Source organism: Tachyglossus aculeatus, chromosome 21 (genome assembly GCF_015852505.1).
Source record: "Tachyglossus aculeatus isolate mTacAcu1 chromosome 21, mTacAcu1.pri, whole genome shotgun sequence".
Lineage (NCBI taxonomy): Eukaryota > Metazoa > Chordata > Mammalia > Monotremata > Tachyglossidae > Tachyglossus > Tachyglossus aculeatus.
Window position 1 is genome coordinate 81942814 of NC_052086.1, and position 14406 is coordinate 81957219.

The following is a 14406-nucleotide window of genomic DNA, read 5'->3' on the forward strand; positions in this document are numbered from 1 at the left end:
CATGGAAAGGGAATGGGTCTCAAACTTCTGCTCAACTTTCCCAAATGCTTAGTGTGGTGCTCCTACTCGTATTACTGCTACCACCACTACTACAACTGCTACTACTATCCACTACTGCTTTTGCGGCTGCTGCTGCTAGTTCCTAACCAGAGCATGCTGGACTGACTGCACTGGGGCTGACACGCTGGGACTGAATGTGCTGAGGCTAACCATTCAGGGACTGACTACACTGGATCTGACTGCACTAGGATTTACCATGCTGTGACTGACAACGCTGGGACTGTCCATGCTTGGGTTGACCATGCTGGCACTAACCGTGCTGGGACTGCCCCTCCTGGGGTTGACCTTGCTGGGAATGACTGTGCTGGAGCTAACCACCCAGGGGTTGACCATGCTGGGATTGACTATACAGGGCTAACGGCTGGGATTGACCATACTGCGAATGACTGTGCTTGGATTGACCACCCTGAGGCTGACCATGACGGGACAGATGCACTGGGGCTGACAGTGCTGGCACTGAACTCACTGATGCCACAGATGGTGTCAGTGATGTTAGTGGGGTTGTCAATGCAGATGGTGTGTAAATTCTCACAAGTTAGAGTGAGACTGAGCTCTGTGCCTAGGTCCTGGAGGACCCATTCCCTCCACCTTTTCCTCAGGGCAGTGGGGAGGCTCGGTGGACTCCTAGGGGCTCCAAAGGCTCTATGAGAGGCACAGATGGGAATCTGGGGCTCTGAGGGGATCTGGGAGGCCCGGGAGGATCTAGGGGCCTCCGGTGGGCACTAGGGGGGAAATTTGAGAGGATTCAGTTCATCCTCCTGTGCCCCTCCCACCCTTAGGCCAGCCCACGCAGCTCACCCTGTGCCTCCAGATCCCCGACTGGCCCCAGTGTCAGCCGCCGTGCCAGCTGGAACAGCCTGGGCCGCCCACCCAGCCTCAAGCGGAGGAGTCACTCGGGCGAGCGTCAGTCCCTCCTGGCCGGCGAGGGCAGGGGCTGCGCTGATGAAGATGCTGACAACATCCTGCCTGGCACCAGGCCGCCCCTCATCCGCCAGGCCGAGTCTCTGGACTGCCGCCTTCTCAGCCCGCCCACCCCTGAGTGCCATACCCCCCGCCCTGGGCCAGCCACTGACCACCAGGGTACCCAAAGCCAGGCGCTGCATGGAAATGGTGAGCTCTTTCTGCACCTGGATGCCTGCAGGGACCAGACCCTCGACTACGATGATGATGTGGATGATGTAAGTGACCAGCCCGGTGGTCAAGGGATGCAGAGGTTGAGGTGGGACAGCCAGGAGTTGAGGGCTGGGGGACTCAGGGATGGAGATGGTACAGCTGGGGGTGGGGGAATGCAAGGGTGGAGGTGGGACAGCCGGTGGGCCTGGGGGCATGAGTGGAGGTAGTATGGGGATTTGGGAGGTGCAGGGGTGGAGGTAGTACAGCTTAGGGAGGCTTGGGAGATGCAGAGGTGGAGGCGGGACAGCTGGAGGGGGGCTGGGGGATGCAGTGGTGTTGCTGGGACAGCTGGAGGAAGCTGGGGGACATGGGTGGAGCCTGGATGGGGGTGCTGGATGATGCAGGGCTGGAGGCGAGAGGGTGGGCTATGGGATGCAAGGGTGGAGACAGGACAGTCGGGGCCATCAGGTTGGTCAATCAATCAATAAATTGTATTTGTTGAGCTCTCGAGTGAAGAACACTGTTTTAAGTGCTTGGCAGGGGACAATCAATAGAGTTGGTACACCCAAAGAGCTCACTGTCTACAGTCTGGAGAGGCATACATTAAAATAAATTATTGATAGAGTGTAAGGCTATGTAGTGTAAGTGCCATGGGGCTGGAGTGAGTATCACAGTGCTTGGGTGTACAGCCAAGTGCAGAGGTGACACTGAAGGGAGTACTGATAGGGGAAATAAAGAGGTGAGTTTGGGAAGGTCTTTGGGAGGAGGTGTCATTTTAGGAGAGTTTTGAAGGTGAGGAAGGTGGTGGATTGTTGGATATGAAGGGGGACAGACTTCCAGGCCAGAAGCAGGACATGGACAAGGGGTCAGTGGTGAGATAGACGAGATCGAGGTACAATAAGTAGGCTGACGTTAGACAAGCGAATTGAGCAGGCTGGGTAGGAAATCAGAGAGTTGAGGTAGGCAGGTTGTCCCACGTGGGGCTCACAGTCTCAATCCCCATTGTACAGATGAGGTAACTGAGGCACGGACAGCTGACAATTGGCAGAGCCGGGATTTGAATCCATGACCTCTGACTCCACAGCCTATGTTCTTTCCATTAAGCCACACTGCTTCTCAATACCTGTTCTCCTTCCTAATTAGAGATGTGAGACCAGGATTGCATCTGGCCTGATTAATTTGTATCCAACAGTGCTAGGCACATAGAAAGTACTTAACAATTACTATGAAAAAAGATCCTCTTCTTTGTGAGGACATGAGGGCTTAGGTGGCAAACGAGCTGAAGTAGCTTTCTGAGGGATGTTAGGGAGATTACAAATTAATCAGGAAGCCTTCGTGGTGAAAGACTGTATCAAATATCTTTCATCTATCTTGTCATAGCACTGGGCTTGGTACATAAATGACATTGTTATTGCTGTTGTTATTATGAATAGAATTAATAATAACATTTTATCTGAGGCTATCTAACAGAGCAGCAAGAAAGCAGCAATGCACCCCCGAGAGAAAGTCCAGTGCCCTCAAGAATTAAATTAGATGTTAAGCATTTACCTATGTGCATGCTAGACTGCAAGCTCTGTGAAGGCAGGGATTGTGTCTACCAGCACTGTTGTATTATGCTCTCCCCAGCACCTCATAGAGTATATACATACATATGTAAGATGTGCATAAGCATGTACCAGGACTTAGGTACCGATCCGTAATTTATTTTGCCTGTCTCCCCCTCCAGACAGTTAAGTCCTTGTGGGTAGGGAATGTGTCTACCTACTCTGCTGCATTGTAGTCTCCCAACTACTTTGCCCACATCCTACCCCTGGCCTGGAAGGCCCTCCCTCCACACATCTGCCAAACTACTTCTCTTCCTCCCTTCAAAGCCCTACTGAGAGCTCACCTCCTCCAGGAGGCCTTCCCAGACTGAGCCCCCCCTTTTTCCTTTGCTCCTCCTCCCCTCCCCACCGCCCCCACTCCCTCCTTCTGCCCTTCCCCCTTCTCTCCCCACAGCACCTGTGTATATTTGTACATATTTATTACTCTATTTTAGTAATGATATGCATATAGCTATAATTCTATTTATCTATTTTGATGATATTTACACCTATCTACTTGTTTTGTTTTGTTGTCTGTCTCCCCCTTCTAGTCTGTGAGCCCATTATTGGGTAGGGACTGTCTCTATGTGTTGCCAAATTGTACTTTCCAAGCACTTAGTACAGTGCTCTGCACACAGTAAGCACTCAATAAATACGATTGGATGAATGAATGAAGGGGAAAGGTGATTAATTCATTCATCCAATCATATTCATTGAGTGCTAACTGTGTGCAAAGCATTTGAGAGAGTACAGTATAACAACAAATAGATTCCTGCCCACAATGAGCTCACAGTCTAGATGGGGAGACAAACCTCAATATAAATAAATAGATAAATGCATAAATAAATTACAGATATATACATATGTGCTGTGGGGATGGGAGGGAGGATGAATGAAGGAGCAAGTAAGAGCAGTGCAGAATGGAGTGGAAGAAGAGAAAACGAGGGCTTAGTCAGGGAACACTTCTTGGAGAAGATGTGCCTTCAATAAGGTTTTGAAGTGGGGTAGGGCAATTATCTGTCTGATATGAGGAGGAAGGGCATTCCAGGCCAGAGGTAGGATGTGGGCAAGAGGTCAGTGGCAAGACAGATGAGATCGAGGAACAGTGAGAAGGTCAGCATTAGAGGAATGAAGTGTGTGGGCTGGGGTTGTAGTAGGAGAGTAGTTAGGTGAGGTAGGAGGGGGCAAGGTGATTATGGTAAATTATGCCTATGGTAAAATCCTTAAAGCCTATGGTAAGGAGTTTCTGTTGGATGCGAAGTGGATGGACAACCACTGAAGTTCTTGAGGAGTGAGGAGACATGGACCAAATTGTTTTTCAGAAGAGTGATCCAGGCAGCAGAGTGGGGAGAGACAGGAGTCAGGGAGGTCAGCGATGAACCTGATGCAGGGAAGAGTTAAGGATGGAGAGGGAAAAGTCAGGGGTGTTGGATGATCTGTTCTAGCTTACCGGAGGGAGAGTCAGGGATGAGAGTGGGAGAGTCGGAGACAAAGGGGGAGAGTCAGGGGTGGAGGATGATCCATCCCTACCAAGAAGGCTGGTGTCCGACAGGCAATCAGCACACAATTCCTCCAAGGATCCTGGTTCACCTAGTCTGAGGAAGGTGCTTCACCCTGGACCGTCCAGACAGTTGGCCCTGGGACTGTCACTCTGGGTCCATGTTTGGGTTGTAGGGTCCCCAGAGGATCCTGTAATTCCATGGACAAAAGTCCTGAGAGGGCCAGAATAACTCTTTATTGTCTAGTCCTAATATGCATGAGCTCTGAGGATAGATTGGTCAGGGAACTTGTCTATCCACTTAATTGCAGTGTACTCTCCCAAGCACTTAGTACAGTAAGTGCTCAACAAATATTGTTTATTGATTGATAAGCACTAAATGGTCATTGGATTGATGGGATCTGCAGCATTGGGAATGAATCAGAAAGGCTTCCTGGAGGAAGTGGGATTTTAGGGGGGCTTTGAAGATAGGAAGGAAAATACCACCCCCTCACCCACCCCTTCTGGACCCGCCTGCCTACCACCTCCAGTTATCTTGTTATGGTATTTATTCATTCAATTGTATTTATTGAGCGCTTACTGTGTGCAGAGCACTGTACTAAGCACTTGGGAAGTACAAGTTGGCAACATATAGAGACGGTCCCTACCCAACAGTGGGCTCACAGTCTAGAAGGGGAAGACAGACAACAAAGCAAGACATATTAACAAAATAAAATAAATAGAATAAATATGTACAAATAAGATAAATAAGTAAATAGAGTAATAAATACGTACAAACATATATACATATATACAGGTGTCATGGGGAGGGGAAGTAAGGAGGTAAGATAAGAAGGAGGTAAGGCGGGGAGGGGGGAGAGAAAGGAGGGGGCTCAGTCTGGGATGTCTGGGCTCAGACTCAGGCAGTCTCATCATCCCCCCATCTCACAAGTCCGTAACCTTGGCATTATCCTCGATAAATGTGTCTCACTCAACTCACATATTTAATGTCACTAAATTCTTTCAGTTCAACCTTCAAAACATCACTGAAATCCACCTTTTCTTCTCCATCCAAACTGCTACCACGTTAATCCAAGTGATGCCGCCCCCCCCCCCCCCCCCCCCCCCGCCATGCACCGTGGAAAGCTTGCAAATATTGTTTGACAGTACGCAGTTCTGTTGCCATATCTGGTATGGGCCTTAGACCCTGCAGCCCACTGGCTGGGTCCAGGAACCAAACCAAATAAGGAGATAGACTCCGCCCAGCTCTGTACCAAATCTGGAACAAATCTGCACCAATCCAGTCCCCACTGTTTTTCAAATCTACCAATCACTGTGATCAGCAACAGCAGTATATAAGCCCATTGTATCGGGCACTTTTGTAAGGGCCTTTTCCCTTAAGGAAATGAGCCTGACGGGTGCGTTACCCACTATTCGGTCTTTGGCCTTACCAATAAAACCTTATTAAAACTTTCAGCAGTCACATGCTGTCTGACTAATTCTTTAGTCACCCGGCAACTTGGTGGCCATCCGAAACAACCGCCGCCATCACAAGTACTTATCCTAGACCCCCTTGACTACTTCATCAGCCACCTTGGTGACCTCTCTGCCTTCTGTCTCTCCCCACTCCAGTTCCTACTTCACTCTGCTGCCCAGAACATTTTTGTAGATAAATGTTCAGTCCACATCTCCCCACTGCACCACTCCTCAAGAACCTCCAGTGGTTACCCATCCACCTCTGCATTCATTCATTCAGTCAGTCATATTTATTGAGCGTTTACTGGGTGCAAGGCACTGTATTAAGGTCTTGGGAGAGTACAATACAACAACAGAGACATTCCCTTCACACAATGAGCTTAGTCTGGAAGGGGAGACAGACAGTAATATAAATAAATAAATAAATTGTAGATATATGCATGTGTTGTGTCTGAGAGGGAGGATGCATGAAGGGAGCAAGTCAGAAGAGAGTTGGATCCCCCCCCGCCCTACCTTCTTCCCCTCCCCACAGCACATGTATATACGTTTGTACAGATTTATTATTCTATTCATTTTACTTGTACATATTTACTATTCTATTTATTTTATTTTGTTAATATATTTTGTCTTGTTGTCTGTCTCCCCCTTCTAGACTGTGAGCCCGTTGTTGGGTAGGGACCGTCTCTGCATGTTGCCAACTTGTACTTCCCAAGCGCTTAGTACAGTGCTCTGCACACAGTAAGCGCTCAATAAATACGATTGATGATGATGATAATATATGCATGTGTGGTGTCTGCGTGGGAGGATGCATGAAGGGAGCAAGTCAGAAGAGAGTTGGATCCCCCCGGCCCTACCTCCTTCCCCTCCCCACAGCACATGTATATACGTTTGTACAGATTTATTATTCTATTCATTTTACTAGTACATATTTACTATTCTATTTATTTTATTTTGTTAATATGTTTTGTCTTGTTTTCTGTCACCCCCTTCTAGACTGTGAGCCCGTTGTTGGGTAGGGACCGTCTCTGTATGTTGCCAACTTGTACTTCCCAAGCGCTTAGTACAGTGCTCTGCACACAGTAAGCGCTCAATAAATACGATTGAATGAATGAATGAAATTCCACAGAAGGGAGTGGGACATCGCAGAAGGGAATGGGAGACGAGGAGAGGAGGTTAGTCAGGGAAGGCTTCTTGAAGGATAAGTGCCTTCAATAAGGCTTTGAAATGGGGGAGAGCAATTATTTGTCTGAGATGAGGAAGGCAGGGCGTTCCACATCAAACCAGAAACTCCTTATCACTGACTATAAGGCACTTAATCACCTTGCCTCACCTCCTTGATTTCCTACTACAACCTGGCAGGCTCACTTGATTATTCTAACGTCAACCGCACCTCGATCTCAGCTATCTCGCCTCCATCTCCTCGCCCACGTCCTGCCTGTGGCCTGGAAAGCCCCTTGTCCCCTTCTCTCTTTCCCCCCTGCCCCCGCCCCCCAATTCGACAGACTATCACTCTCCCCACCTTCAAAGCCTTATTAAAATCCCGTCTCTTCCGAGTCCCGAGTGGCCAACTCATTACCCAAGATTATAAGAGAAGGTTCGTGTCCTGGGGCCGCCGAGGAAATGACCACCACAATTTAGTCAAAACTAGATACTTTAATTTTCGGTATACGATCAACAGAAAGTCAAAGATTCAGCTACAGCACAGAATAAAACTGTACCCCGCCCACCCTGGGGTTCTCCTACCGGGAGAGGATCAGTATCGTCCGGTGTTCAGGTACTTTTAGGGACACCCCCGGTTTAAGAGGTCCCTCCGGCTGGGCTGTCTCTGCCTTCCCTTCAGAGGACAATGAGCAGCAGGGATAGGCGTTTTCCCCAACCTTTGTACTATACTTGATGACTCTTACAACGAGCTTCTTCCGGATAGTAACTCTAATCTATCAATTACAGTTCTTTTGTGCTCTGTTCTTAGAAGGTGTCTCGCCAGGGCCCCTGCGGGTGTGTCAACGTTTGGTCTTTCCTTAGCACCCCGTCAGTCTGGTTGCGATCACAAGAACCGATATGCTGAAAGGCATGAAGTTTAACAAGTTATTTAGCAAGGTGCAAATTGAGCCCTTCGCTAAGCCCTCATTTTCCTCTTCTCCCACTCCCTTCTGTGCTGCCTTTACACTTGGAATTGCACCCTTTATTCTCCCCTCCCTCAGCCCCATAGCACTTATGCACATATCTGCAATGTAATTCATTTATTTATATAAATGCCTTTCTCCCCCTCTAGACTGTAAGCTCCTTGTGAGCAGGGAATGTATCTACCAACTCTGTTATATTGTACTTTCTCAAGTGCTTAGTATAGAGCGCATCACACAGTAAATGCTCCATAAATACGATTGATTGATTGATTGGTTGATTGATCGATTGGAGGAGGACAGCAGTAACGTCAGACCTTCCCCCACAGGGCTTCTGCTTCAGGGTGCATCAGGTTCTGGATCGGTACAAGCCTGGCTGGTGCAAGAGTCATGAAGACTGGTCCCTGTACCTGTTTTCCCCACAGAACCGGTAAGAAGCGGCCTCTCTCGCCAGCCCTGCCTCCAAGCAGTGGCCTCACTCAAAGCAACTAAGTCTATGGTGCCCCAGACAGGATCCCTCCACACTGGGCAGGTGCAAGGTCATCAGGACAGAATTAGCCCTGCCCCATCTGGGGCTCCCAGGCAAACGGGGAAGGAGAGCAAGGATCTCATCCCCATTTTACAGGTGAGGAAACTGAGGCCCAGAGAGATTAAGCAACATGTCCAAGGTCACACAGCAGAGCTGGGACTAAAACTGACTGGCTTCCATCTTTGCCAGCTGTGTGATCTTGGGCCCATCACTGAATTACTCTGTGTCCAAGTGGCACTGTGCCTGATCTGATTGTATCATAACTACCCCAGCATTTAGCACAGTGTAAACACACAGGAACTGCATGAAATATACTTCAGCCATTATCATCATCATCACTATTATTATAATTCTAATAAAGCCTGGGTCACCAGACTTCTAGACCCATGCTCTTCTATCAGGCCTCTCGTTGACTCCTCCAGGGAGGGCAGAACCTCTGCCCCCTTTGGTTACTAGTTGGACATTGCCTGGATCCTGCCTGAAATCTCTCCTTCTTCTTTCATCAGTATCTGTGCCCCCACCCCCTCCACTTCAAGATGGAAGCCCCTGGGGATGGCAGCTGGGGCTGGGCCTGAATTTCATAATTGTTTGGTCACTCTGGCACCTCATACAGTGCCCAGCACAAGTTAGGGCTCAGTAGATATGACTATTACCACTTCTGAAGAGCACTTGCTAACTAGGTAGTTTAAGCACCCGGTAGATAGGATCTGTGTCTATTCAACGTGTCTGACAATAATAATAATAATATAACGATGGCATTTGTTAAGCGCTTACTATGTACAAAGCACTGCTCTAAGCGCTGGGGAGGATACAAGGTGATCAGATTGTCCCACGTGTCCCACAGTCTTCATCCCCATTTTGCAGCTGAGGTAACTGAGGCACACAGAAGTTAAGTGACTTGCCCAAAGTCACACAGCTGACAGTTGGCAGAGCTGGGATTTAAACCCATGACCTCTGACTCCCAAGCCCGTGCTCTTTCCATTGAGCCACGCTGCTTCTCTATTATTATTACATATAATAATGACAATAATGATAAAACAGTAATAATAGCATTGATAATTATTAAGCAGTTACTGTGTGCCCTGGAGTAGATCCAAATTCACCAAGTGAGACATAGTCTCTTTCCCAAACAGGGCTTACAGTGTAAGTCTCATTTCATCTTCACAACATCCCTGTGAGGTCAAAGTGGATATTTTCATCCCCATTTTACAGAGGAGGAAAACTCCTTCCACTTTCCACTAGGGCTCTTTCCACTAGGCCGCATGGCCTCCCTCAGTAGTCCATCAGTCAATAGAATTGTAGCCGATTGTCACTCTCTCCGCCTTGGGAGAGGCCAATAGAGTCAGTAGACTCGATTCCTGACCTCAAGGAGCTGACAACCTAGTCAGGGAGACTGACTGTAAATGAATTACAGATAGGAGGATGTTGTAGAGGCCTGTAGGTAAGTGCCTGGGGAAGAGGTGTCATGGGGAAGCAAGGAAGGAATGAGATGAGTCCCTGAGAGTTTTAGGGATGGTGTAAGTGTCAGAATGGAAGTCACGGGGGTGGGGTGGCAGGGGAAGCAGAAATGGAGGAAAGGAGGAGAGCAGTGTGGCCAAGTGGAAAGATCCTGGGCCTGGGATCTAATCCTAGCTCCGCCACTTGTCTGCTATATGACCTTGGGCAGGTCATTTAACTTTTCTGTGTCTCAGTTCCCTCAACTGAAAAATAGGGATTCAATACCTGTTCTCCCTCCTACTTAGTCTGTGACTCCCTTCGTGGGAACTGGTGATCTTGTATCTGCCCCAGCCCCAGCTCAGTGCTTAGCATATAGTAAGCACTTTACAAATAACACTATTATTATTATCATTGTAATACACTTCAATCTGTGACCTTCAGACATTGGATAATCACTCTCTCCGCCCCAACCCCATAGAATTTATGTGCATAGCTTTGAATTATATATTATAAATTACATATTTATTCATATTAATGTCTGTCTTCCCCTCTAGACTGTAAGCTAGTTATGGGCAGGGAACCTGTATGTTAATTCTGTTCTGCTGTACCCAAGTGTTTAGAAAAGTACTCTACACATAGTAAGCGCTCAAGAAATATGATTGGTTATTATTATTATGCATCAGTCAGTGATATGTATTAAGTTCTTACTGTGCACAGAGTACTGTACTAAATGCTTGGAAACGTGTACTATAGCAGAGTTAGTAGATGTGATCCCTGCCCGTGAACTTATAGTCTACAGTCCATCCAGGAAGGCTTCCTGGAGGATATGGGCTTTCAGAAGGGTGTTGAAGATGGGATTAGGATGGTAATCTGCCAGATGTGAAGGGGGGAGAAGGAAGGGTGTGAGCAGGGGGTGGGAAATGGGATCATCAAGAACGGGACCCAGGGAGGTGAGCATGAGAGCAATGGAGCCCGAATAAGTGGGGTGAGTCAGAGGAGAGGATGGGGTGGGAGGGAGGATGGGGCAGACGGAGAGCCAGGGAGAGGGGACCGGGCCTGTCGGTTTGGAGGTGGGTGCGGAAGTAGCCTCTCTTATTTCTGCCATCCCTGCCCCCAGGGTTCGCGTTATGTGTCGGAGATTCATTGCCCACAAGATGTTCGACCATGTGGTCCTGGCCTTCATCTTCCTCAACTGCATTACCATTGCCCTGGAGCGGCCGGACATCGACCCCAGCAGCACAGTGAGCCCTGACCCCAGGCCCAGCCCTCCCCCTCTCCCTCCGTTGCTCCTTCCCTCCAGACACATGCACTCTACCATCGCCTCAGCCACCACACCTCCTCCATGCAGAGCTCGATCCTGAGGTCCCACAGTGTGCAGGACACTGGGCTGGGGCTCTACACTGTACAGGGCACTGTACTGGGTGCCTGGCCCTACCTGAAAGCTGTCTTGTGCCCACCGCACCTCAGCAGGGTACACAGTGGACACCACTGGCCTGGATGTGGTTTCCTACAGGTTTCTCAAAGAAGCAGCTTTGCTGGCTAGGAAGGAGGTTTGTCCCAACCTCAGGACACAAAGTCCAGGGCTCTGGCCTTGAGCTGAGGATGGCGGGACACCAGCAGCTGGGGTCACGACCTGGAAGGGGATTTTATCTGAGTCTGAGTTCATGTCCACCTCTGGATATGCCCATTGCTCACCTTCATGCCCCTACAAGCCTTCCAGGAGCCAGACCGTCCCCATCCCCTGCCCCAGTGCCCCACGTGTCGAACTTTGGAGAACATAAGGGACCCTTCCCGCTTGCCTAGGCCTCCACCCCTGGAGCCAGAGCTCTGCATCCCCCTCTCCCTGCCCTCACCAGAAATGGAAGAAACCTTGAGGGTCTCCAGGGCCACTGAAGGTCTCCAGGAACCAATCAATCAATTGTAGTTATTGAACCCTTACTATGTGCAGAGCACTGTACTAAGTGCTTGGGAGAGCTGATAGACACTTTCCCTGCCCACAGCACTCAGTGAGGTGTTGGATGGAGGAGGTTTCTCAAGGGAACTGGTTATAGAAACAACATGGACTAGTAGAGGGAGCCCGGGCCTGGGAATCAGAAAACCTGGGTTCTAATCCTGGCTCCACCACTTGCCTGCTCTGTGACCATTCGCAAATCACTTCACAACTCTGGGACTCAGTTTTCTCACCTGTAAAATGGGGATTAAATCCTACTCCCTCCTCCTAGAGAAGCAGCACGGCTCAGTGGAAAGAGCACGGGCTTTGGAGTCAGAGGTCATGTTCAAATCCCGGCTCCGCCACTTGTCAGCTGTGTGACTTTGGGCAAGTCACTTAACTTCTTTGTGCCTCAGTTACCTCATCTGTAAAATGGGGATTAAGACTCTGGGCCCCCCATGGGACAACCTGATCACCTTGTAACCTTCCCAGGCTTAGAACAGTGCTTTGCACATAGTAAGCACTTAATAAATGTCATCATCATTATTATTACTACTTAAACTGGGAGCCCCAAGAGGAACAGGGACTATGTCCAACCTAATGATCTTGGTTCTACCCCAGTGCTTAGTACAATACTTGGCATGTAGTAAGTGCTTAATAAATGCCATAGCATTTATGATTATGATTACTATTTAGTGTAGACAACCCTCCTTAAGTAGCCTGATGTTTAGGGTCAGACCCATCTTTCCCTCTTTCACCTACCCTCCCCATCTCTCCCAACCTGGGGCCTGGGACTGACCCTCTTCTGCTAGCAATTTCTGTCTTCCCTCCAATGTGTGCTTCCCCATGGCTTTCTTTTTTCCAGGAACGGGTCTTCCTGAGTGTCTCCAATTACATTTTCACTGCCATTTTCGTGGTGGAGATGATGGTGAAGGTAATTATCCCACTGCCCGCTGTTTGGTACAGCTAGAAGTACAGTGAGACTAGCAAGACCTGTACCCTGGGCAACAGGCTTCCCCACACCAACTTTAGAGGACCTGGGAGAATGAGTCAGGATGGCCCGGAGTCTATAAGTATCTGTCTGGATGGATGGATGGATGGATGGATGGATGGATGAATGGGTGATGGATGGATGGATGGATGGATGATGAATGGATAATAAATAGATGGATGGTGGATGGATGGACAGATGATGGATGGAAGGAAGGCTGTCAAATGGGTGGATGAATGATGAATGGCTTTGGTGGTGGATGAATGTTGGTTGGATGGAGAGATGGAACAATGATGGATGGGTCAATAAAGAATAGATTGATGGGTGGATGGGTGGGTGGATGGATGGATGGAGGCTGGCTGGTTGTCTGATGGTCTCTTTGACCGTCTGGCAGCCGACTGTCATTCTAAATTTGTGATACTGATTGTATATCTTCCTGGATTCAAGGTAGCTATGACCCTGCCTGAATGTTGGCTGGCTAGAGGGAAGCCTACTGTCTGTCAGCTGTCTGTTTTTGTCTGTCTGAGGGACTGTCCCTTTGGCAGCTATCTCTCTGTTTCTCTGTCAGCTACCTCTGCCCTCTGGGTATTTGTCTGTCTCTCAGCCTGGCTAGAGGCCATCTGTTGGTCTGGTGGGTGTAGGTCAGGTCACTTCCATCAGCCCCGGCCATTCCCCAGCCCCTCTCTCTGCGACCACCAAGCAGCCTCTGGTTTCTACCTGCAGGTGACAGCCCTTGGATTCTTCTCGGGGGATGACGCCTACCTTCAGAGTGGCTGGAATGTGCTGGATGGTCTGCTGGTGTTCGTGTCCATCACGGACATCGTCGTCTCCATGGCGCCAGCGGGTGGGGCCAGGATCCTGGGTGTCCTGCGGGTGCTGAGGCTTCTGCGTACCCTGAGGCCTCTCCGGTAGGGCTGGGGGAGGGCCACCGCGGTAGGGCTGGGGCTGGGCAGGGGCTGGGTCACTGCAACAGGGTCAGGGCTGGGTTCCTGGACATCCTGCAGGTGCTGAGGCTGCTGCACACCCTGAGGCCTCTCTGGTAGGGCTGGGGTGGGCCATCATGGCAGGGGTTGGGCCCGGCAGGGAGCAAACCCCTGTAGCAAGGAGTGGGGCTGGGCAGGGGGAGGGCCATCATGTCAGGATTGGGGCTGGGCAGGGAGCAGGCCAACCCAGTGTGAGGTGGGGCCAGGCTGGGGGTGGGCCACTGAGGGGAGAGGGGAGGGCAGGGAGCAGGCCATCTCAGAGAAGAGGGGCTGGGCAGAGGGAGGGCCACCGTGGTCAGGGGCACGATGCTGGGCAAAGGCTACTGAGGGGCAGGCCAACAGCAGGGAGGCATATGGCCATAAGGAGTTGCTGTCAGGGTGAAGCAGTTCCTTCTTCAGAGCCACCTTGCCGGGTTTCTGGGCACGGAGTCCCTCCCTCCTTCCCCTGCCGGGGCCCAGGGAGATCCCCTTCCTCTCTGCCAGGAACTGGGGAGATAAGGGTTCCTCCCCCCTCCCTCTGGGGATTACATTCTTCTCCTCCTGGGAGCCAGGGGATGGCGGTCTTTCCCTCTTTCCTTTGCTGGGGGCCGAGGAGATGGGGGTCCTTCCCTCCTCCCTCTGTCTGGGGACAGGGGCTGGGGGTTCCTTCCTCCTCCCTCTATCAGGGGCTGGGTTATGGGATCCTTCCCTCTCTCCTTTCTCTATCA

At 50.0% G+C, this 14406-nt stretch overlaps 1 protein-coding gene across 1 annotated transcript in view; it reads left to right on the forward strand.

The window, feature by feature from the left end:
* LOC119942157 (voltage-dependent T-type calcium channel subunit alpha-1H-like) overlaps window positions 1–14406 on the forward strand; it is a 222969-nt gene that overhangs the window by 158966 nt on the left and 49597 nt on the right. Inside the window, 5 exon segments of the mRNA XM_038762812.1 lie at window positions 840–1238; window positions 8159–8259; window positions 10913–11036; window positions 12591–12659; window positions 13440–13624. Of these exon segments, the coding sequence (XP_038618740.1) occupies window positions 840–1238; window positions 8159–8259; window positions 10913–11036; window positions 12591–12659; window positions 13440–13624 (878 nt within the window).